Genomic DNA, 24,131 nt, shown 5'->3' with positions numbered 1-24,131 from the left:
CTTATCTTCTTTGGAGAGTATCCTGCCTTATCTCAGAAATAAATGGCGTCCATGGACAGCTCAAAACAGCAAAGCCATTTATCTGTCTGACATGTGTTTCCTTGTTTGTTCTCTCCAGCCTTGAAACACCAGCTTTGACAATATTTAGCTGTGTCAACGATGGCAGGCTGCTAAGCCCACTCCCTCCAGAAGAATGAATCAATTCCTTTGGTACATTATATGCTGAATTTACCAAATAAAGGCTCATCAGCACTTCCCTGATTTTGATATAAAATTCCAGATAACTTTCCAGAGAGAGGAGACAAAGCTAGGAAGTTGGGAGAAAAAGATTGGCACATCTGCCACATTTCTCTTGCAGAGCAATTTAAGAGCATGGGCTATGACCAGAAACAATGCCAACAATCCCATTCTGAGAAATGATTCTTTACTATCACTGTTAAAAGAATATACATAGTAGCTTGTTGAAAGTACATGTCTGTAACCAGTAAATAACCCAAGATAGTAACCCTAATTAAAGCTGCTTCTGCCTTAACCCTTTGGTTCCTAAAAGATGCAATAGCTCTGGCAAGTCTCCAGCAAGACATAGTCACTGAAAATGGGAAAAGTTCCTCACCAACAGACCTTTGCTTTCCAGACATGGACGACATTGTTACAAAGGTGTTCTCCGACACTGGGACACACAGGAGACTGTTCTGCCAAATCCCAATCCACTGGGCCTCATGCCCACTTAAGGCTGATCAGTCCCCCTTGTGCAACTCACCAGTGCAGTAAGCAAAAGTCAGAGTCCAGTTCCAGTCCACAGATGCCAAGTAAACCAGTCCAATCAATGAGAGTTGCCAAATCAGAGTCCAGAGCCAATAAGCCAAGTTACAGTCCAAGGTCAGGTTCCAGGTAGGTCAGTCAAATCCGTCAGGGTATCCAAGTCCAAAGCCAAAGCCCAGTCACAATCCACAGTCAGATTCCAAATTCAATAAAGTCAGTCAGTCTCCTCTCCTACCTCCAACCTGCACTCCTTCAAAACCCACCAACCCTTTCTGCCTCAGGTGCTCCTTATATCCCTGAGGGCTCTATTGCCTTCCAGTGGCTGCAGCTGTGCAGCACACTCTGCTGGATGCCCAGGCCTTTCCCTTAAAGGGGCCACTGCTGACACCACATCTACCTCCTCGCCAGTTCTTCCAGATTCCAATACAGAGACAAGCCACTTTAGAAAATGTCTTCACATTTAAACAACAGATATACAGCGGGCTGTTGGCATTTCTCTGAAGTACATGACAAGTGTGAAAGGCATACCCACCAGAGATCTGCAGGTTTAGAGATATATATCTCACCTTTACAGTTCACACACAGCAATAAAACATCAGGGGAAGCTAGCTGTAATGCTCCCTGCAAAAGAAAGTGCAAAACAAAGTTCTAGAATTGCAAGCACCTTCCTTACAAAGCATAGCATGGTTTAGGCATTTAGATGCAAGAGGAAGAAGGTGGAAGGGGTCTGTTATGCCAGCTCAAGTACTGGGAGAGGTGGCTCCCAGTTGACTCCTGTTAAGTGGAAGGCACAGCAATGGCTCACAAGAACAGGTGCCATCATGGGGCAGAAGCAGAACTGAGTGGGGACAACGGCTAGAACGCTGGCAATGAAAAGATCAGAACCAAACAGTTCCAGGCATGAGAGCAGGCACATTTTGAACACTGACTTGGGACAGTAGCTAGAATTACCGTTTTGGTGCCACAGCATTAATGGATAGCGGAGGGGTTAAGATTGTGCCCACAAACCATGATATATCAGATGGTGTTAGTTTGGACATAAGCCACGTTTTCACATTACTTTACATCTCTCTGTGTGATTCACCTTGACAGATGAAAGATGTCACTACAACAGGGATGTCAAATGAAGGATGTCGCTGTCATCTCTGTCTAATAAAAATTCCGTATTGGGAAGAGGGAGGTAAAGAAGAAAAAAGAGAGAGTGAAGAGATCAAGTACACCAAGATACACTAGAACAAAGTAGCATTCTTCCCTACTAGAGGAGAAAATGCAATGTTCTGGTCAGAGCAAAGAGATTGATGTCACTAACACAGGAGTTGTCAGTTCCTAGAGAGAAACAGAGCTGTTCACATAGCAGACAAGCAGATTCTTTTCTTGGCTGCCAGCCACAAACTGGAGGAGAGAGATGGAAGAATGAGGTCCTTTTTTGCAGCAGAAATTTCTTTAAAGCATCCCACAGCAAGGACCATGTGCAGGATACATACTGTTTCAAATGTACCTAATAAAATCAGGGCAATTAAAAAAAATGCACATGTTACATCCATAATTTATTCTGTCTCTGCTAAACATGGAGGAAAGAACAAGTTAAATAAAAAATGAAAAAGAAAGAAAATCCTTTGGATGCTGTACTGCACACTTGATACCACACTTGCAGACTGTGCAACCACAAATGCATTAAATAAATACAGTGCTGCCTACTGCTAGCCATGGAAACTTGGAGAGTAGTGGTTGCAGCACAGGTCTTAAAACAGGCAGAAAACGTTCTGTAGCCCAAGTCTGGCAATTAGTTATATTGCATCTTTTAAGGTTAAGCTAGACATGTCCCTAAAGGTGTCAATTACACTTCAGTGCTCTGTTTGTTTTTAAAGAAACAACACATCATCCTGAAAGTGCAGTAGAGGGGTAGAGAGCCTTTAAGCAATTTGCCACTGCAGTTGAAGCTTTTTCCCATCAAAACACTGTGTTGGGGTGCAACTGGGATTGGAACTATGGTAAGATCAAGCACTAGAGTCCTCTAGCACCCTGCTAAATTTTCAGAGCACTCCCTTCCCTTATACTCCATTTCTTTTAACACACACATAAGAGAAAATCTCATGTTTATGATCATGTCTAGTTTGACTGATAATTACTCACTGGAAGAATCACAACAACAAAAAGGACAGTTTCCTGTAGTTAGCTCTATGCTCTAACCACTACCCCATCCTTCCTTAAGATCCCAGACACATCCTAGCAGTACAGTGGAAGCAACGATCATTTAAAATCATTTTGATTTCATGCATCAAATCATTTGACTTCTTATATAAGTGAAATGTGTTTTGTCTACACAAGTTACATGATTAAAGAACAAAAACGAGTTATGTTTCACAGAAAACAAAACATACAAGTACAGTTCTACGCTCACTTAAATGTGCAGTAACTCCACTGAACATAGTGGGATTTACTTCTGCATAAACATGCACAGGATAAAGCTGCAAATGAACTGAAGAGGTGGCAGAAAGTATTAAGACACAAGCTTGTTCGATTCTGAAGTCAGGAATTCACTGCTTGCTTACACACTATGGATAACTCAAATGGATCACTACAAATGTATGATAACATAATAGCAAGTGAACCTTTTTTTTAAAGCTAGGAATCAGGAAAACAATGTTTACAAGAAAAATATTTTATACAAGTTACTGAATAGGAACCAACAGCCTTCATCTATAAGTGATCATGTCTTGGCGATAAGACTACTAAGCTTGCGGAATGATGTTACTTCAGCGCTAACTCAAGGTTATCAAAATCTTCTACATATAGGCACCAGTTTTATTGGGGTTTATCAATAGCATATTAACTTCTAATACAATCTTGTACACTTTTGTCATAAAGTTTTGACTAAGGACATGGCAGGCAATTGAAAAATAAATGCAACACCTATGGACTCCTCCATTTTGTCTTTGCATATTATTGCTGAAGCATCATTCAACTGTTAAAATGGACCTTCCTAACTTCAAATCCTTCCTGTCTCCAGCCTCATTCAATTCCTAGATGCTTAGGAAGCCTCATCTGTGGTGCCAAGAAACAGAAAAGGGCTGGGCTTTGGCGTCACCTCCAAGAATTGTCCCTTTCCATTCGGATTCAGTGAAAGTCCTCCAGGTTGATCTGCACAGCTTGTTGCCGTCTCTTCTGAAGCGTGGCTGTGACTGCTGCTGTCACTTGCAGGACGTGATCCTTCAGGCTGCTCCGAAAGCCTAATTGCAGTCTGCATTTGCTTTCTTAATTCCTCTATCAGTTTCCCCGGAACAGATGTAGATGGTAAGACAGACTTTGATTTTTCATTACTAACATCCAACGTCAAAGTGTCTGTGTCTCGCCTTAATCCATTACAGTCAATAAGTGGGGCTGTCCTCTTCTCTTGGAGTGTGCTTTGTAAAGGATTTATTTTCCCATCTTCACTGGCTGAGGACTCTTGTTCCTCTGAATCCGAGCCTCCTGTCTCATATGATGAAGTGCTGCTCGAGTCTTCAGAGTCGTTCCCCTCTCCTCTGGAGGGAGGCAGCTGCTGCCTGGAAACGGCTGTGCCAGCGGCTTTTAACTCCTTGGCTTCCTCTTGCACTAGAAGAGCTGCTGCTTCCAGCTCCTCCAGCTCAAAACCTAAACTGGCCTTACTTAGCTTTGCTTTCTGCACACATTCAGCAAGGGCAGCCAACTTCTTTGACCTTTAAAAAAAACAACACAACAAACAGAATAAGAATTTAATACTTTTTAACATGCGGTATTTGACTGCCACAAATTCAAAGAGCATTAAAACTAGTGAACCTCAATGCTGAAATGAGAATGCTCCTATTACCCACGTTATGCAAACGTCCTGTGCAGCAAATGTCCTACACAGTGACTGTGCAGTCTAAATTATTATTCGGTCCCTTCAAGCTACACTACAAAAAAAATCCCTCTGACGACTTGATTATGCCCTTTCCCTCTGAAGCTCTTCAGATGCACAAGGCTGCAGTAATCTGTACAAAAGAGATTGGTTCGTTTTTCCTCTGGCTGATTTACTTTCCCTGGATTGGCAAAACATTCAGGTCACTCCAGAAAGTGTCAGCAGAAAGCAATTTTCTCTTTAAGAGATGCTCTTCTTGCTATTAAGACTGGTAAGAAACCGGCATCCTGGCACAGGGAAAATGTAACACTATTGAAGTGTCAAGTTTTGGAATTGGTGACTTAGGCTTTAAAGAGGCATCTTTGAATTAAATTTCCTCTCTGGGTGGGAAAATGTCTTTCCAGCCCTACCCACGCACATATCCTTTTTGGTCGATTTCTAATACTGTGCAATACTTTTCTTGTAGCAAAGAATGACGAAAAAGCACCACATTCCCTTAATGAAAAATAAAGAGATCCACTAGCTTTGCAAACACACACTCTTCTTTTTTAAATCTCTGGACTGGCTTGTCCCATCCTATCAATTCCAGTGCCAGAGAAACTGAAGGACATTACTGATGCAAAATACCAAAAAACAACACTTGAGAGGTTCTTTCTAGGAAGGAGTGGAGATTGCTCCAAAATAGCGAATGAAAGATTCCCTAAGTGGATTTAACTGCAGAACAACTACAGACCTTGGCGGCAAGAGTTAACAGAACAAAACAAGATACAGCTCTTCAGGTACAACTTCCCCTTAGTCCAATATTGGGGCAGGCAGATCAAATCATATGGTTTCCATATGTTCCTAACTTTAAGGTAGCAATTCCCAAACTCTCCGGGAGTTTGGGAGCTGGGGTAAGTGCTTGTGGGGGAGGAGCAAAGGCAGTCATGCAATTTCCGCAAAAACGGAAGTGGTTTCCTCCCCTTTTACAAAACTTTGGAAGTGTGGAGAGGGCTGCAGAGGGCATTGCAGGCTCCCTGGACCCTCCAGAGAGCCATAGCACATAAAACATAGCCCCAGGTAAATTTAAAAAACCCTTCCCCCCCCACCCCAGGCAGCAGCGTGATCATAGCAATTTTGCAGCTGCCATCACTGTTGCCCTTCCCCATAAGGGGGCAGTGACAGAGCTTCCCTGGTTGGGGCATCACAGCGCCCCAGTTTGGGACCCTCTGCTTTAAAGGACATCTCTCACTTTAACTTGGCACTCTATATTCCAGAACTTCATTGTCCTACACAATGGATGCCAATTTTTTTTTTTAAAAAAAAGCTTTATGCTTCCACAGAATGAAAAAGGTTACTTCATTTCAAAAGCCAGAGTTTGGAAAAATCTGGATTTTTGTAGTTTGATACTACAATTTTCATCTAATAAAATAGTCATTACCTGTTGAGCATCTAAAAAAAGAGGTCCTAGGTGCTAATGACCTTCAGTATCTGTTTTCGGGTGCAATCCTAACCCCTTATGTCAATGCTTTCCAGCCCTGACATAAGGGCAATGCAGCTCTGAGGTAAGGGAACAAACATTCCCTTAATTTGAGGAGCTATGAGTGATACCCAACTGTAGGATGTAGCTTATGTCCCACTGGTACCGCTATGCCAGTGCTAGAAAGCACTGACATAAGGGGTTAGGATTGCGCCCTTGAACTCTGTCATTGAGTGTCTAACAAGCAAAAGTTAACTTAATAGAACCTAATCAGGGATTCTGCATTTCTTTAAAAAAAAAAATAAAAGACAAAAAGATGAGGCATGCCTGGAGTTATAGATCCATTGAGTTTTGAACATGGTCTTTTGCCAGGTTTAGGTGTTTGCATGAAGACAAATGTCTGCAAAGTCTGAGAAATTAAGAAATGGAGGCTGCCTACTCACCCACCCACCACATTTACAAGAAAGGTGCATGACCTGCCTTGATGAGCAGACCTTTCTGTAAGAGTCCTAACGCATGGGAAAATGCATGTTTAAGCACGATAAAGTCTGTTTGAACAAATGAGTTGCGTGAGTGTGAGAAACCATTGTGAACAAGACCAAGGAGAAATAAGCTTTTTTCAGAAACCTCTGCCCACCTGTCCTGTCCTGAACAACGAAAATTTGTTCAGTTAGAAGAAGGAAAAAAGAAAACATGGGAAAATAAGGTGATATAAATTAATAGCTTTGACAGTTATCTTTAACAACTGAATTAAGAGAGAATTGTAAATTTTTGGGTGCTGTTCTCAAATATTGTAGGGTGTTCTGTACAGTTAATATTTTTAGGGATTAGGGCCTAGAAATAGAAATAGGGCCTTCTCAGTAGTGGCACCAACGTTATGGAACTCCCTTCCCCTTGACTTGAGAATGGCTCCCTCTCTTGAGACTTTTCGGCAAGGCCTGAAGGCTTTTTGTTTAAACAAGCCTTCTGAGTTCATGGCCTTTTTAACATCTTTTCTATATCTTTTAGTATTTTTAAAGGCCTGATTCCTCTATGATTTGCTGCGTTCTGCTCTTTTTATCTGACTTTTTATCTGACTACTGTTTTTATAGTATCTGTTAATGTGTTTTAATATGTTTTTATTCGCTGTTAAATTATGTTTTTAATCTATTTTTAACACGTTGTAAGCCGCCCTGGGTCCCTTTCGGGGAGAAGGGCGGGATATAAATAAAGTTTATTATTATTATTATTATTAGGGAGAGTGATTTGAGTAAAATGCAGTTTGGGTCCTATCAAAATGCAAGGATCTGCTTTGTGAAAGATCAAGCCAGTGGCCTTTTTACATGCTCAGTGCAGTCACTGCCATTTTGCAGTAGTTCTTCAGAATTCCAGGTAGAAGTTTGTTCTTCTTCCACTCGTGGGGGCCCTTTAAGTTGAAATACCAGTGGTTGAACTGGAAAGGACCTCACATGTGCTCTTCTGCCCAGCTCTGCCTTTCCCATCATATTCTTATAATTGGTGTTGAACCAAAACCTCCTGCCTGCAACGTGTTTTTAGTCGTTGCATTGTCTCCTGAAACGGACGCAATTTGGACAGGTGAGAGAGCATCAGAGCTGCCATTCAGTAGTTCCCATCTTTTCTACACACCTTTAAATAAAATTCCTTTAAGAGATTTAGAGAAAAAGTCGTGTGTTATACTGAGTAATTATCCCCTCTGGGAAGTCAAATATAAAGATCTTTAAAATCATTCAGCTGAGCGAACAAGCACTTCAACTTTAGCCTCACAGGAGTCGTGTATTACATTATCAGCAGCTCACACTGGTGTCATTGTGTCATGCCTCGCAGGTTAGCAGGGTTTCGCAGAGGAAATGAAACCCAGTCAGTTACGGCAGGATTTATAGCAGACCTGCTGTTGCAGGAAGTGGTGAAAAGTTGATTGATAGCCTGAGACAAAACTCTACTGCAAAAAAATGTAGGAGGAATGCCTGCTGTTTATACCTGTTTCCCTTTCTTCCTTTCTCTCCCTCCTGCTCCATTTTTCATGCAACACGGCTGTGTATTTTTGACTGCCATCCTTTTCTTTGCAAAAAAAAGTCTGTGGCACAGCTTTCCAGTAAGGAATGCATTTAATCTGCAATACTTGCTTGATTCCCTCCCTCCCCCTGTGCTCACAGCTTTATTACAGAACGTAGGAGAGTTGCCTTGGCTGCTGTCCTATGGTACAGTTATTCCTTCCCTCCACCCACAAAGAGAGAGATCAAGAGATTACTCAACCTCAAGGAATAAATTAACAGTCAACTAATTTACAACACACCTCCTTCTGACCTAATAGGTGCTTCTATATAGTAGTACAAACATCCATAATGAAAAGCCTATGATGTATACAATTCAAAGAACCTGACACACCCCCTGAAATTAGAAGGATTTAAAGCATCTTTCTGCAATTCACCTGCTTTCAGAGATAGTCAAGACAGCATAGGAACAAAGCTGGTGGATGACCATTTGCCTCACAGCAACAGAACATAAGACAAGCCCAGCAGGATCAGGCCATGAGGCCGTCTAGTTCAGTATCCTGTTTCCCACAGTGGCCCACCAACTGCCTCTGGTAAACCCACAAGCAGGAAAGGAAGGCAGACTTATTCAGACACCTACTGCTGCTGAACCCAGAGGGAGTGCAAAACCATCATGAGTAATCAAGAAGTATGTATACATCATATGAGCTACCCAGGAAAAAAAACAACACAGCATTTCCTGTTGCATGACTATCCCTTATGAATATCACTTTCCCTAACAAGCAAGTCCAACAAGAGCAGCTGCTATAAATGGAGCACCAGCACACAGCCAAGCTGGTGGAGTAAACACTCTGACGAAGGCAGTTACACTGTCAAGAGCGGCTGCTGGATTGTAATCCCTGGAAAGAAGCAGCCTTGTCAGTACAAGCTTCTTGATGCTCTGAGAATGCCTTGGTGCCAAGGATACCTTCCAGCAAACGCATTCCCCAGGCTAACACAAGAATACACTACACAGGAAAAGTTTCCTTTACCAGTTTCAAGTTGTCTGATACTTTTAAGCTTCGCCGACAACAGTGACCTGCTGTGACAGCAAGAACATTCACCCCCTCACAGGCAGATCTTCAGCCTTCAAATTCTATCGCTGCTCTTTTTCCCCCTTGCAATATCTAACAGAGTCCCTTTTTCTTCCCATAACGAATTCTGCTTTCATTGGCAACTTTCTGTTTCCCTTTCCTCACCTACCCCTGCCTACCCTATACACTGGAGACGTCTTCCTTCTGTCATGTCTACCCCCAATACTCTCCCGAGAGTCTCCCCCACTATCTCCCCTACTGTCTCTACCTCCAGTGTCTCCCATGAGCAATGACATTCTCTTTAACCCTTTGGAACATCCCCAAACTCAGCAATTCATCTGGTTGCTCCTTCTCTGAAGAATCCAACTTCTTTAAGGAAAAGATAAATTTTGTTTGATTGCAGACTGACATACCAGTTTATAGCCTGGAATAGCTCTAATTCTGTTTCATTTACTATTAAAAAGAAATATGGCTATGCTCTGAAGAAAAGCTTTGAGACAACAAATTCAGGTTGCCTTAACCAGAGAAAGAGGTTCTGCAAGAGGCAGGCTGTAGAGAAATAACAGCCCTGTTCAAATAGCCTACTTATCTTAAAGCAAGATTCCCACTTAGATGAATCTACTTGAATCCAGAAATTATAATTCATAACACGACTAAGGGCGCAATCCTAAAGGCGCCTTATGCCGGCCCAAGTCCCATGGGCCAGCATAGGAGGGTCGCAAACGTGCTGTAAAGCATGCTTGCACCTCTGTGGGTGGGAGCCGCGTTGGCGCATTTAGATGCGCCGATGTGCGGAGGCAGGCAGAAGCCTCCATGGCAGCTCCCACACCAATGCAAGCGCAAAGGTAGGCGTGGGGGGTTGGGGAGGGGGTATTTCTGGCTGGGGGAGGGCGGCCCTGGGGGAGTTGGGGGCAGGGCTGGGAGCCGGCGGTTATGCCAATTCCCAACCCCCATCCCCGGAGAGAATGGAGCGGCTTCCAGCCGCTTCGCTCTCCTTGGACTTGCACCACCTCCAGAGGTGGCGCAGGTCCAAGGAGACCCATTAGGGCGCGCAGCCCTTACCCAGGGTAAGGGGAAGAGCTTCCCCTTGCCCCTGGCTGAGCCGCTGCAGCCAACGACACTGCGTTGGATGCAGAACAAACCTCCTGGCTTGCCTGCTCCAGCGCAGGTTTGAATTGCGCCCTAAGGTATTTATACTAAACATTTCTTGCTTTAATATCTCAGTCAATAGCTGAAAGACTTATCACCTGTCCAAAGAGCTGAAAAAGAGCAAATCTATCTCAGTCACATAACAAGAACCCCAACATACTTACAAAAATACAGCCAGTAGCTATCCTCAAACAGTGGTATTAGTTCTATCAGTGGAACGTGAGATGGTGTTAGTTGGTACGTACAGGACCCCACTGCCTGGCAGTGAGAGCAGGAAACGTGGCACAACCAATAGTGGTAGGAGGCTCAGCTCGGTGGGCAGAGCTCTGGTACAGCTCCAAAGCATGCTTTTCCATGCTCAAAAAATTCTTCCCATCCACCCTGAGCCCCCCTTATTGGTGGTTGTCGCATCACATCTGGTCTCCCAACCCAGAAGTTAACTGATGATGATGTCCTCTCCAGTTACTTGTGGTGGAAAGTGGACCATGTGAAGTGGTACGGTGAAGGACAAACCTCGAGAAACACTGCTGTAGAGTCCTAATTGCTGGTACCGGGTTAATGGGGGCCCGGGGGGGGCAAAAGCCCTGCATCGCCTGCCCATGGTCCTCCTTGCCTATATCCTGCCAGTGCATGGGGCACTACAACTTCCACTAAGGATCCCTGGGTCAGGTGGTCCCTCAGAAGGGTGTGGGCCCTTGGCCAGTGCCTGACCCAAACAACCCAATGCCATCTCTCCCCACGACTAAACCAGAAGCATTTGGCTTTTAAAAAGCATAACTAGTCCAAATGTGTTCTGGATGTTTCTTGGATATGTGCTGTTGGCTTTGCAGGCAGCAAAATTTACATAAACTGAAAGGATCCAGGTGGCAGCCTGCAAGTATAGTTGCATTTCCTTGGCTTCCTGCAGCTCTCCCAATCTGAGGCTTGTTCAAGTATATAAATTCATTGCATGCACTACGGTTGCTATTTCAGTGTTTCCGTTCATGTTCATTTGTCTCAACTATTAGCCATATCATACTAAGAATGAAACTATAAACAAGAGAATACAATTGACACTGGGTAGAATCAAAAACCAAAACAAACTGCCATAACAAAAGCCTTAAGAGATTATTCAACACCACCTCTAGTATCCAGCTTACCAAGATGAGAGTTGAAATACCTCCTTTTCTGTTTCTCAACATGCAACGCAAAAAGTGGTCACTGTCTGGGTGAATTTCTCTGTTGCGGTTAGCAAGCAGGTATTCTGTTTGTGGCTGGCTTGACCAATGCACATGGCCCTCGGGAGAAATCTATTTGTCACATTCAGAAGGTGAAACCACAGAACATCCTGTTCAGAATACATTCCATTCTGTCCTCACCACAAACACAGGGTCATAAATTATAGGTGAGCAATCATTTGCACTGGCAGAATTCCAGTTTCACTTTATAATAAAAACCCTGTGTAGAATAGTGTGAAATAATTTCAGGTCACAATTTATAGATTACTTGTATTCTATTATGTTTTATGATTGTGTTTTATCAAATATGAACTTCCCAGCCGCCTTGAGCTCAGGAAAGGTGTGAAATACATCTTTTAAATAAATACCCTCCATTTTAGCACTATAATTATTTAGAGTAGTGGTTCCCAAGCTGTGGGTCGGGACCCACTGGTGGGTCATGACTTGATTTTTGGTGGGTCACAAAGCCGCTGAGCAGAGCCCCCAATGAACACACAGGTGATGCAAGGATCAGATAACTAATTGCCTCAAGTCCTGAGGCTTTTCAAAAATCAGAATTGCCCAGCAAAGAGCTCCCGCAGTTTACAAACATGTGTAAGTATACAGAGATAAATGTTGGAGTATCTATTTTCTGGTTATTATTACAAGTAAATAAGTAAAAATATCATTTCTTTCTAGATTATTTTTAAGTCTTGTAAACCTAGGTGGGTCCCAATAGTGTGTTTTTTTTTTAAAAAAAAGTGGGTCCTGGTGCTAAAATGTTTGGGAACCACTGATTTAGACTATATTATAATGAACAATTTGGACCAGGCAGGAAGTTTGGTCTAGAGCAGGGGTGTCCAAAGTTTTGGGCAGGAGGGGAAGCCGGGGAAAAAAATAATTAATTTGCATTTAAAATTTGAATAAATTTACAGAAGTTTACATAAATTAATATATTAAAGATGAACTTATATGAATGAATGAAGGTCTTGCAATAGCTCAAGGCCTATAAAACGCCTTGCACAAAGATGAACAGAAAGGCAGTATATAAATACCAGTATTATTATTATTTATTATTACTAGACAATCACACTATAACTAGTTAGAATCATAACAATTTTAGAAACAATTTAGTTTCTAAAGAGTTTGGAATGAGCTAATAGCCTGTCCCTGTAAATCCTTCAAAATTTCAATACACCAGAGACTGCTCTATTTTCAACCAAGGTAGATCCAAATGGTTTTCCCAAATACTAGAAATGAGATACTGTACTTGGGTACTAGTAACGTTTTACTTGTTCTGTGTTGTGGGAATAATTATGCCAAATACACATACATCCACACACCAACCCCTTTGATTTTGTTAGCGCAAGCAATAGGTTTTCATAATGAGACATTCCATAAAGTGGTTAGTATTTGCAGGCCCACCTGGGTACAGAAAAACACATCACACTGACAGCATAAAGTAACACAGACGTTTTTCTTTTGCCAGTGAGCCGTAGGAGAGAAGAACTTATCACACTGACATGTCTTCTGAGAAACAGTGAAACAGAAATGAGCAAGGACATAGCCTCAGATTATTGGCTCAAGCATACAAACCGGAGACATGCCCCCAGTGGCTCTAATCTTCTAGCTGGTCACAGGACACAAAAGAGTCATTAATATCAGTAATCGGCAATGGAAGTGGATGCTAAGCACATGACAAGTATGCCAGACTTCTTTTCAGAACAAGGTTAATAAAAAGTTTTGTGACATTTGCTGGGCAGATGCTGCTAGGAAGAAAAGGTTTCTCGTGAACCAGAGTTAATGAAGAACAAATGAAGCTGCCAAGCAGCTGGTTAATCCAGCCTGCTAGGAATGGCACCAGCCCTGCGAGGTCCTGGGCAGAAGCCTTTCCCAGCCACACTACTAAGAGATCCCATGCCAGGAATTGAAGCTTGGACCCTTTGAATGCAAAGTGTGTGCTTTGCCATTGAGCTACAGCAGACTCCTGTTGACAGAAATTGCCAATTTTGCTTTTTCCCCCCCATCTACTTGCCAGCTTAGAAGGAAAGCTTATAAACACTCCGAAATCTAAATCAGTGGAAGAGAGGCAAGCCAAACTGCAGTAAACACAATGCAGGCACCATCCCAAGAGAGACACCATGAGCAGGAATGCAGCTGAACAGATCTTACTTAGTAAAGGAAAAAAACAAGTGCTTGCAGTAGAGGTGACCCCAGGCAGTTAGCCAAGACAAAAAAAGGGTGCAAAGCATGGGTTATCACGATCAGGTGAATATGCCCTAAGTTTTAAAGCTCTTTTGGCAAGTGTTTAATTTGGGAAGATTAAAGTCACTCATTTTAATTCTCCCATGTGATTAATTGAGTCTCATGATTACACTAAGGTGTGCTCATAAAGTAAGTACATTTGTAGTAATGATAGCTTATTATTATGCCAAGAGTGAACCTACATAAACAAGCATAATAAGGCTTTTTCAAAGTGTTGCGCTGGTAATTATCAGCTGTCGTTGTGCCAACTGCTTAAGGAAAATGTTTAATTGCAAGTTAAATGAAAACATGCATATGATCAATTTAACATACAGCTTTAGGGAACAGACAAAGAAGTGGAGGCAGCATCCCAGAGGTTGCCAACACATGTGGGGCGACAACCAAGACAAAAAGCTGTGTTATTGTTGGTGGGGCTAGCAGTCACCCTGCACCCCTTCTGGTCTTCCCCCTGGCTAAATTGTGTTCAGAAATGTTCCTAAAACCTTCACTATTTGCAGGAAGCCTTTGAAAGACAGGTGGCAAAATAATTTAGAAGTGTCTTTCTCATTTACAGTTTCTCATCTACAAAATGTGAAATAGAGCTCCACTTTGCATTTCTGATTGAGCTCTGTATTAGCTCAAACAGAAACATAAAGTGGAGCTATAGTTCACATTTTCCCCTGGGTCAGGGTGCACGGGAACAATTTCAGTGGGAAATTGCCCACAGAAGGTATGATGTCACAAATTCAGGTGCACATGACTTCCATGTGTTGCCCAATCCCACTGGTGTAGCTGGGGGTGGCGCACTAAGTTTTGCAGGGAGCCTCCCTGCAGCGTGCAAGGGTTCCTCCCCCATCCCTTGGGAGCCATTCGCCTCCGTTTAGCCTCCCGGCAGTGTGCAAGCGGCTCCTTCCCTCCCCTTTGGAGCCATGCGACGGGGAACAGAGGCAAATGCCTCCCAAGGGGAGGGGGAAGAACCCTTGCACGCTGCAGGAAGGCTCCCTGCAAAACTTAGTGTGCCCCCCCCAGCTACACCAGTGGGATTGGGCAACACATGGAAGTCATGTGCACCTTGCACATTGCCAGGAGGCTCCTTGCAAAACTTAGTGCGCCTCCCCCCCCAGCTACACCAGCGCCCAGTCCAAAGCACTTTTCATACTAGAAAAATAGCAGTCCATAATGTCATACTGGCTGAGTGCCCCTTATCCAGAATTCTGAAATACAGAATATTCCAACTTTTTCGAGCACCAACATGACTTTTTTTTTTTGCCTAAAGAAATGAAATCACAGACTGTGTTTCATGCACAAATCTTGATTCATGCACAGAACTATTAAAAAATATCGTATAAAATTACCTCCAGTATTTGTGCATAAAGGTTATAAGATACATGAATTTTGGGTTTAGACTTGGGGCCCCATCCCCAAGATCTCTCATGATGTATATGCAAGTATTCCGAAATATGGAAAAATCTGGTATCCAAAATATTTTTGGTACAAAGCGCTTTGGATAAGGGATGCCCAACCTATATAGTCATATATATGACATTTTGTGCAATACACTGGATAGCCCTCACCCCACTGCAGGCTTTCTGCCTTCACAGTTTCGTTGTGGTACTATATGTTCCTGGTTGGTTTCAGCCAAGGTGGTTTAACGTACTTGGAATTCTTTGTGCATGGTCTATAAGTGCTTGTAGGTAGGGTGTTGAGTAATTCTGTTCTCAAAGGAAGGAGAGTGTTTGTTGCCCTGGCTCCATCACCCCACTACTCAACTCACACAAAATGCTTGCTCATTCTTTTGAATCTATTCCTTATCTAAAAACATTTCATTAATGATTATCTTTTTTTTAAAAGAAGTAGTTTCATTGTTGGACTATTATCAGAATACAAGAAAAGCCCCAGATCACATTTATGGGACTTTCTCTCAGAGCTCAGACTAGGGTGCCACCCTGTGATGAATGGTAGCAATTCAGACAGTTAAAATTCATGGTCTATATCTTTATGAACCATTTAAAAAGATGTCGGGAAGTCACTCTCGGCAGCAATAGGGTGGAGGCTTAACAGAGTTGTCTGGCTCAGGGTCATTCAACAAACTGGGGACAAGCAGCTTCAGAATTTGCTATATTTGGAGTTGGGTTGCGCTTTGGAAGACTAGACTGATTTTGCTGAGGTTTCTCTTAAGTGCGCTTGCTGTTGCAGAGCCCATATCGCTTGTTCTCCCATCTATATAATGTGAATGAACACAGTATTATAGTGACACTGAAGATCTCTATTCTTCTCTCTTTCAAAGGGAATAGACACTATTGAAGCTTCCATAACCTTTTCACCACTTAGGGAAGAGAAAGTACAAAACCAGATGACTAGATTCGTAGTTCCCAAGTGAGGTCACAGGGGGGCCCTCAAAACCCTCCTTGAGGCACTTGAAAAAAACATTCCTCTATTGACAGTTATCACATCTTCTCTCTCCCTCCCACTTATGTTTTCCACCAGGCAGCTATGGGGCAGAGAATCCACCTTTCAAAGAGGTTCTATCAAGCAAGAGTATATTCTCTCCCTGCCATGGTTTATGTGAGAATGTGAGCAAGTGGCAGATATCTATCTATCTTTGGAAAGTGGAGATTTAAAAGGAGACGTTGATAATAAAAAAACAAGCTTGGACATCCTAATTGGGGGCAGGCTAGTTACTGTGGACCCTCAGTATCTACAGCATCCCATCCATGGATTCCAACATCTGCAGATGCTGGGCCCGCTACTCAGAGTGTCTCCAGGACACAATCAGAAGCCACCTGGGAGGTGTTCTGAGGCAAGGGAAGGGCCATGGCCCAGGGCCTTCCTCAGCCTCTTATCTGACACTTAACACGTATCTGACACAACCAGAAGCCACTTCTGGTTCACAGACATGACTTTTGGTTGCATCCAGGAGGGGTTTTCTAGTCTGGCAGGGTCCTACGGTAATTATGGTACTGTGCCGCCACTCCTCGGATTTCAGTATCTGCCGGGGGGGTGGGTCCTGGAACAGATCCCCTGCGGATACCAAGGGTTCACCATATTTAAATATGGAATGTCCCACCTTCCCTTGCTAATAAATCGTGGGTTCAAGGCAGTATAAAAATAGAAGAAAAAAAGTAAAATGCAACACATAGAAACAAAATATAAAGTTCCAATAATCGTAAGCAATCATAAAGAATGCAATACAAAATTATTAACACAGAATACAGAACACAACCAGAAAAGCCAAAAGCAACTCACTCAGAAGGCAAGGCCAGGTGGAAAAGGAAAGTCTTCAACCTTTGACAAAAGGCTAACAAGGCAGTTCTTACTCCCACTGAGACTGAATTCTGTTTAAAAAGAACAGCAAGAGAAACCACAATAGAGAAGGCCCCGTTCCCAATTGCTGTCAACATGGCCTCCACCAGAGGGGACATGTGCAGCAGTGCCGCTGCCACCGCTGACTTCAGGGGACAGTTCATGTGAGAGAGAGAGAGCTATCCTGCTCCCTAGCCGTATAAGGTTTTAAAGGTTAAAAGCAGCATCTTGAATCAAGCCTGAAAACAGATCAGGAGCCAGCATACAGCAGGAACAGCATGCAGGCTGAATCAACTCACCGAGCCCCAGAGGATACACAGGCTGCTGCATTCTGCAGTAACTGTGATTCCAGACAGTCTTCAAGGGTAGCCTTACATCAAGTGCACTGTAGTAGGCAAGTTTCAATGTCGTCAAGACACCGATGGTTTTAGGTTTGATAGATATGGCCTAAGAGAGCATACTAGCCTAAGCTGGGCAAAGGATCCAACCTGGACATCCAGGAGCAGCAAAGATGACCCCCAAACCGTAGACCTGCTCCTGCAGAAGGAATGCAGCCTTGTACTGAATAGTCCAATATTCTAAGACAGCGGTTCTCAAACTGCAGGTCCGGACCCACCAGTGGCCTGTTTCCCAGTTTTTGGTGGTGGCAAAACTGACAAGGCAGATTAGGTGATGTGCATCAAGGGTTAAACAAGCTGCTACTTATAGGGGAGCAAGCACTTCTGCCCATTCACCATTATAGACACCTTGGCATTTATAAATCAGGCAGTAGCCTTTAGGGCTTCTAGAAAGTTTAAGAACCGCTGTTCTAAGACCTGCATTGTGGGTTTCCGAAGGAAAATAACCTCTGTTTTGTGCTGATTTAGTTTTAGCTTGTTAGCCCACATCCACACCACCTCTGGACAGTGCATATTGATAAAGGTGAAGCAGGGAACCACAGTATAAATTGCCCCCCTCCAAGAACTGCCTTCGTCTCGTTTAGAACCTTCTCCCACCTTTGGTTGGTCACACTTTAAGTTATACAAAATGGCTCCTGCACACAAGACAGCTACTGGGTATATTACAATATCACTTAGAAAATGAAGATAAACTCATGAGAAAATTAAAGCAGCTATTTTTACATCCATGCAGAGCACAGGATTCCAGCTTCACAAATGTTCTAAAACTTTGAGAGGTCAAGGCACTAAGATACACGCTGCCCTCGGAAATCAAACTTTAATCTAAATTAGGAACAGTAATTCCAAGCAGATGACAAGAAAAACTGACAGCAATTTAACAGCAGAAAATGTAGAACTGAAATACAATAGAAGTTCAATTAAGCTTCAGTAAAGGCTGAAAGATACCACAGATGGAGGGCTGGAACAAACCCTCTCACACAGAAGCAAGCAGGGTCAGTGGTACAACCAATAGCAAAACAGAAACTTCCGGCAGTAAGGAACCAAAAACTGAACCGTCAGTGATACTTATGTACAGTACTTGTGAGATAAAAGTCTTTATGACTAATCTTTAACTGCAACTAAAAGAAATCTATCTGCCTCTAAACATTCCCATTTTGCTGAAATATTTCAGAAGACAAAAGTGTGTAAGACCCATTTTGAGTCACGGTGCAATCCAAACATGCAGATTCACCAGTGCAGTGGTCCCTAAACCAGCAGAGGATGTTGCAAACATGCCATAATGCACATCTGTGCACCCAGAGAGTAAGTAGAACTGATGGGGGGGGGCCTGTGCTGCCCTTCTGATGCTGAATCCAGGAGACTAGATGCTGGCAAAGGTAAGGAATGCACTGGGGGGGAGGTGGAGCGGAGGTGAAAAGGGGACAGATACAGCCCAGGAGGGGTTGGGATAAACAGAGCAGGCTCTACCATATCCTTACGCCCCTCCCAGGTCTACTCACTATTCAACAGGTGCAGATCCAAATAACCCAATAGGGCAGGCTGGGGTGTTACTCAGGATTCAGGGAAAAATATCCCTTTACCCAGAGACGACTTCCAGCCTGCCCCTAAGCTGCACTGGATACAGCAGAGACCATGCTGTATAATTCTGCTGCGCAAGTGCAGTTTAGGATTGGGCTGCCCATTATATTTTTAAGGTGTAGCAGAGATGACTGTCAGCAGAGATGCTATAATTCCATTATCCCGTATAACAACATAAAGGCTCTTCCTAAGGAGCATCTGAGCTTGAGAGTTGTCAACAAGCTTTGAAAACACTGTATACGTATTTAACCTAGTATAAGTACTTGCCAAGTATATTAGGAATTTAGAGTACATGTACGAAAAGCCTAATCTGTAGACAACCTTTGACACAAACAGAATTAATACAGCATTTTTCCAGAATTCAGAAAGCAGACCACTTTTGGCTCACTGTTGTGAAATCTCATCAGTCAGAGTCATTGCGATTCCACTGGTCACATACGAAGCACATCAGTGCTGAGCATACACTCTGGCTTCACTGCAAACACATGCAACATGATGTGCCCCGTGGTAATTAGCTAGACTCAACAGGAACTTAGCCTAAAGGGTGGATTAGTCTTTCATGGTATTGTGTACACAAAATTATACACCATCTGACTACCTCTGGTTTTACAACTGCAGCTTTCCTAAATGGCTGTGTAAATATCGTAGCTATGGAACTTCGGAAAGGATGCGCTCTTGCACCTGCTCATTATGTTCCATGCAAGAATGCAATGTCTCCTCAGCGCGTGAGTGTTTGGTCTAGGATACCAACGTAATGATCAAACAGCAGAAACCAAAATGCATTACACTTTCATTGCTAATGGTACACTTAGACCATTTGATACAGGAAGGCTCTCTGAAGAATTGCAAAGTCTATTTTCTCCACTTATATATGGACTTTCTGCCAATTCACTCAAATCACTGTAGACACTTAAGTCGATCTCACAGATAAGACGAGGGTAGGTTTTGAGCCCAAAATCATGGAATTTGCTATGACCCTCGGATAAGTTGCGGGTTTAACTTAGGGAGGTGTCTGACTATAATTTTGTCTGATTTTACCCGAGGATAAAATATTTTTATCCTGAAAAATAACCTCCCAGTAATTGTTACCTAAGAACTGTACAGTCACTAATTTATTAAAAACGCAGTGTATATACATAGTATGTATACATCTATACATACATGTATACATACATGTATACATACATACATACACTATTTTTAATACTTTTTTGCTATAGCAAAACAGTATTTAAAATAGTCTCTAATTTATTAAAAACTATGATCTATCTCATAGATCATAAGATACATTTTTGTTCACTAATTTTTTTAATTGTTCTCTCAACAACCATTTGTAAACATTATCAGAGTAAGGCCACAATCCGATCCACACTTTCCTGGGAATAAGCCTCATTGACTTTAATGGGACTTACTTCTGAGTAGACAAGCCTAGGCTCTAAGTACACTGGAAACAGCATACCAGTAGAACCATTAATGAAATCCTCCTTTAAAGTGCCTGGTGCCTTAAGCCAAAGGCTCTCCGAAGAACACACAACACACAACTGGGAGTGTGCAATTCAGTTCACAGTAGACAAGCAATGAGGAGTGACTGAGCAAGTGCAGCTGCACATAGTTGCACCTGATTTACTTGAAAGTAGACCCTCTGTGGAGGAAGGACAGTGGTGCTCATGTGGAGGTCCTGGCAGGGGGATATTGCAGAAGCAAGCATGCTCTCCTACAAGCTTTTTACATAAGCAGCTGTTGCAAGTGCTTCCTAGCTCCTGCCAGCATGCAGCTAAGATCTCTGGCTAAAATACCTGTTGCTGCAGAATAATTCTACTTTTAAATTCTACTCTCTGCTTGTGTTTTGCATCTTTGCAAGGTCTCCAGGACTCTTCCAGTGAAAAGGACACACACACAGGGAGATTGAGTCTCTCTTTCTCACAGATGGTCCCCCCACATACACAAATGCAGGGACTTTAATGTCAGAATGCCAGATGCATACTCATAATGCCTTATGCAAGGGTTATGTCTTATGCCTCTGACAAGGGTCATGTCAGAATGCCAGATGCAAGGGAGGGCACCAGGATGAGGTCTCTTGTTATCTGGTGTGCTCCCTGGGGCATTTGGTGGGCTGCTGTGAGATACAGGAAGCTGGACTAGATGGGCCTATGGCCTGCCCCAGTGGGGCTGTTCTTATGTTCCCCTCCAGTCCAACTTCATTGGTGAGGATAGGGGGAAATGAGGTTAGCAAGGAGGTTTGCAAAAAGTTTTGCAAAGGAGAGACTGAAGTGTGACTGTATACAGTAAGGGGAGAGGTGGAGAGGAAAGCATGAGGAGGGAATAGACTGGGAGCCCAATCCTAAGCATGCCTACTCAGAAGCAAGTCCCTTAATAGTCAGTGGGGTTTACTCCCATGAAAGTGAGGCTAGGATTGTAGCCTTAACTGTTTTAAGCGCTCTTTCTCACACACACTCACACACACAAACTTTTCCTTTTATAAAAGTTAACTCTTCCTCTCTCCCCCCCCCCCCAGTACAACTTCATCAGTGGTGAATGATTATGGGGAGAGGGGCTAGCAAGCCTAAGCTTCGAAACAGAGAGTTTAAAGTTTGGATTCAATAAGGGGGAGGGGCAAAAACAAGAAGGACAGAGGAGATGGACTTATCCCTTTCAATGGCTTGAGAAACAAAGATACAGCCTTCTGCAGGCTGCCTCTCTCTCTCTCTCTCTCTATCTCTCTCTTTAAAAAGATCACTCTCCCCCCTTCCCCACCCTGTCCAACTTCATCTGTGGGGAGATGGGAAGGGGGTTAGCAAGTTGGGCTTTCCAATGGAGTGCTTGAAGTTTAAATACCGCAGGAAGGGGGGAAGGGGGGAACAAGAAGGAAAGAGAAGATGGACTCAGTTGTTTCAAATGACTGCTTCTCCCTCGCTCAGATGCCCCCTCCCACACACAGCTCATTGTCTCCTAGTCTTGGGTGCCGCTCCAGAGATGGCGCTGGTGCTGAGCGAGGGCAGCTGCTGATGGCTTCGGTAGCAATTGTCCTGCCCTGCGCTTGAAGCTTCTGCAGCTGGGCAACAGCCTGAAGGAGCACGTGGAGCACACCACACCTGCAGGCAGCTGCAAATGCTCAGCAGCAACCCCAGCCTGCACAGCCTCCTCTCAGCAGAAGATCACTTGCTCCCTCCCTCCCTCCCACAATAGTGAGTGGCTGGCTCACTCCTGTCTCCCCCCCACCCTCGCTGCTTGCCTGCCCGCCCCGGAGATAATGATTCAGGCTGCTTTTCTGGGAATAAATTTTTCGCCTTATAGGCGAGTATCTACGGTACTTCTAATGCTAACAATGAATTGTACTACACCAATACATTTTGCTGACAACATTTATAACTGAAGCCACAAATCAAAGTCACACATTTTGACATAGTTCATGTACACAAGTCTCTGTTCAGGTTGGGGGGGGGGGAACACAAAGCATGCAAAATGTTGAGCCAAGGAAAGCCATATCCTATGACTTTATACATCCTGCGACTATACCTATATTTGTTTAGTTTAGAAAACTTATTCAGTTATTGTTTCCTGGCTAATGTTCATGTTAACAGACTGCTATGCAAATTTATCAAAAAGACAACTTTATGCTCCATTTATACCATGTACTACTTAATACATTGGGGGGGGGGTATGATTACCACTGCTACAAGAGTCAACAGCTCAGCTTTTGGTCATTCTATTTGCTACTTATAATGAGTGCATTGAACACCAGTGAAGCATCATGACTGGAGTGTTGGATTAAGACCACAGGAACCTCAGTTCTCAGTTAACTGTTCCTCAGTTAACTTAGGGCCCAATCCTATCCAATTTTCCAGTACTGGTGTAGTCATGCAAGTGGAGTGTGAGCTGCATCCTGTGGTGGAGAGGCAGTCACTGGGGCCTCTTCAAGGTGTGGGAACATGTGTCCCCTCACCACAGAGCTGCACTGTGGCTCCACTGGAGCTGGAATGTTGGATAGGATTGGGCCCTTAGTCACAATCTCATTTATTTAACAGTGTGTATTGAACTTTTATCTCACCTTTCCACTGAGGATCTCAGAGTGCTGTATGATGCTCTTTCTCCCCCATTTTATCACCACAGTAACCACATGAAGTCAGGCAGGTAAGATAATAAAAGAAAAGTGACCCAAGCTCACCCAATGAGCTTCAAGACAGAAGGGGGAATTGGAATTCAAATCTCCCTGGTCTTTGTCTAATTCTTACCACTAATTCAGTGGTTCCCAAAATCTTTAGCATCGGGACTCACTTTTTATGTATGACAACCTGTCAGGATCCCCCTAAGACATGAAGTGATGTCATGAAGGAGGAAGTGACATCATTGTGCCAGCAGTGATGTAATTAAGCAAGGAGTGTTTTAATAAATCACACTTTTCAAATAAATCACATATTGTACTCCTGAATGAATCACTACGTGGAAATAGCGTAAGATCTTTTTCAGTAGCTGTGTGATCAGTAAAACTGTGGTGGTGGGTTTTTTATTTTTCAAAAAAAGATTTTCTGGATTAAATTCATTTTTCTTGCTTGATTTCCATAGGAATTAATACCACTCAAGAAAGTGCCTGTAAAAAACATGTATGTAGACTACCATAGGTTACCAAATGCAACAATTGTTTTCAGGTATGTGGAAACACTTTGAAATTTTTTCAAAATGAGGCCCTCAGGTTCCCCCAGACTCCAATGAGCCTCTGGCTCTCCAGTGATTTGTTGGAGCCCACTGGCCCGCTGCAACTGCTCTCAGCTTGAGGGAGACTGTTTGACCTCTCGCGTGAGCTGTGGGTGAGGGCTCCCTCCACTGCTTGTTGTTTCATGTCTGTGATGCAGTAGTGGCAGCAAAGGACAGGCCAGCCTTGCTTTGTGCAAGGCCTTTTATAGGCCTTGAGCTATTGCAAGACCTTCATTCATTCATATAAGTTCATATTTAATATATTCATTTATGTAAACTTATGTAAATTTATTCAAATTTTAAATGTAAATGAATTCTTTCCCCCCCCCCCCGGCCCCTGACACAGTGTTAGAGAGACAATGTGGCCCTCCTGCCAAAAACTTTGGACATCCCTGTTATAGATTCTAAAATAGAGGACGGGGCAAGG

At 43.2% G+C, this 24,131-nt stretch overlaps 1 protein-coding gene across 1 annotated transcript in view; it reads right to left on the bottom strand.

The window, feature by feature from the left end:
* Positions 1-440: 440 nt before the first annotated feature.
* SHQ1 (SHQ1, H/ACA ribonucleoprotein assembly factor) overlaps positions 441-24,131 on the bottom strand; it is an 81,429-nt gene continuing 57,738 nt past the window's right edge. The window contains exon 12 of the mRNA XM_066614796.1: positions 441-4,460. Coding sequence (XP_066470893.1) covers positions 3,794-4,460 — 667 coding nt within the window. The 3' untranslated portion in view covers positions 441-3,793. The remainder of the gene's footprint in view (positions 4,461-24,131) is intronic.

The sequence above is a fragment of the Tiliqua scincoides genome, chromosome 2 (assembly GCF_035046505.1).
Source record: "Tiliqua scincoides isolate rTilSci1 chromosome 2, rTilSci1.hap2, whole genome shotgun sequence".
In the NCBI taxonomy this organism is placed as follows: domain Eukaryota; kingdom Metazoa; phylum Chordata; class Lepidosauria; order Squamata; family Scincidae; genus Tiliqua; species Tiliqua scincoides.
The sequence above is the reverse complement of the archived record's forward strand: the minus strand, read 5'-3'. Positions and strand labels throughout refer to the sequence as shown.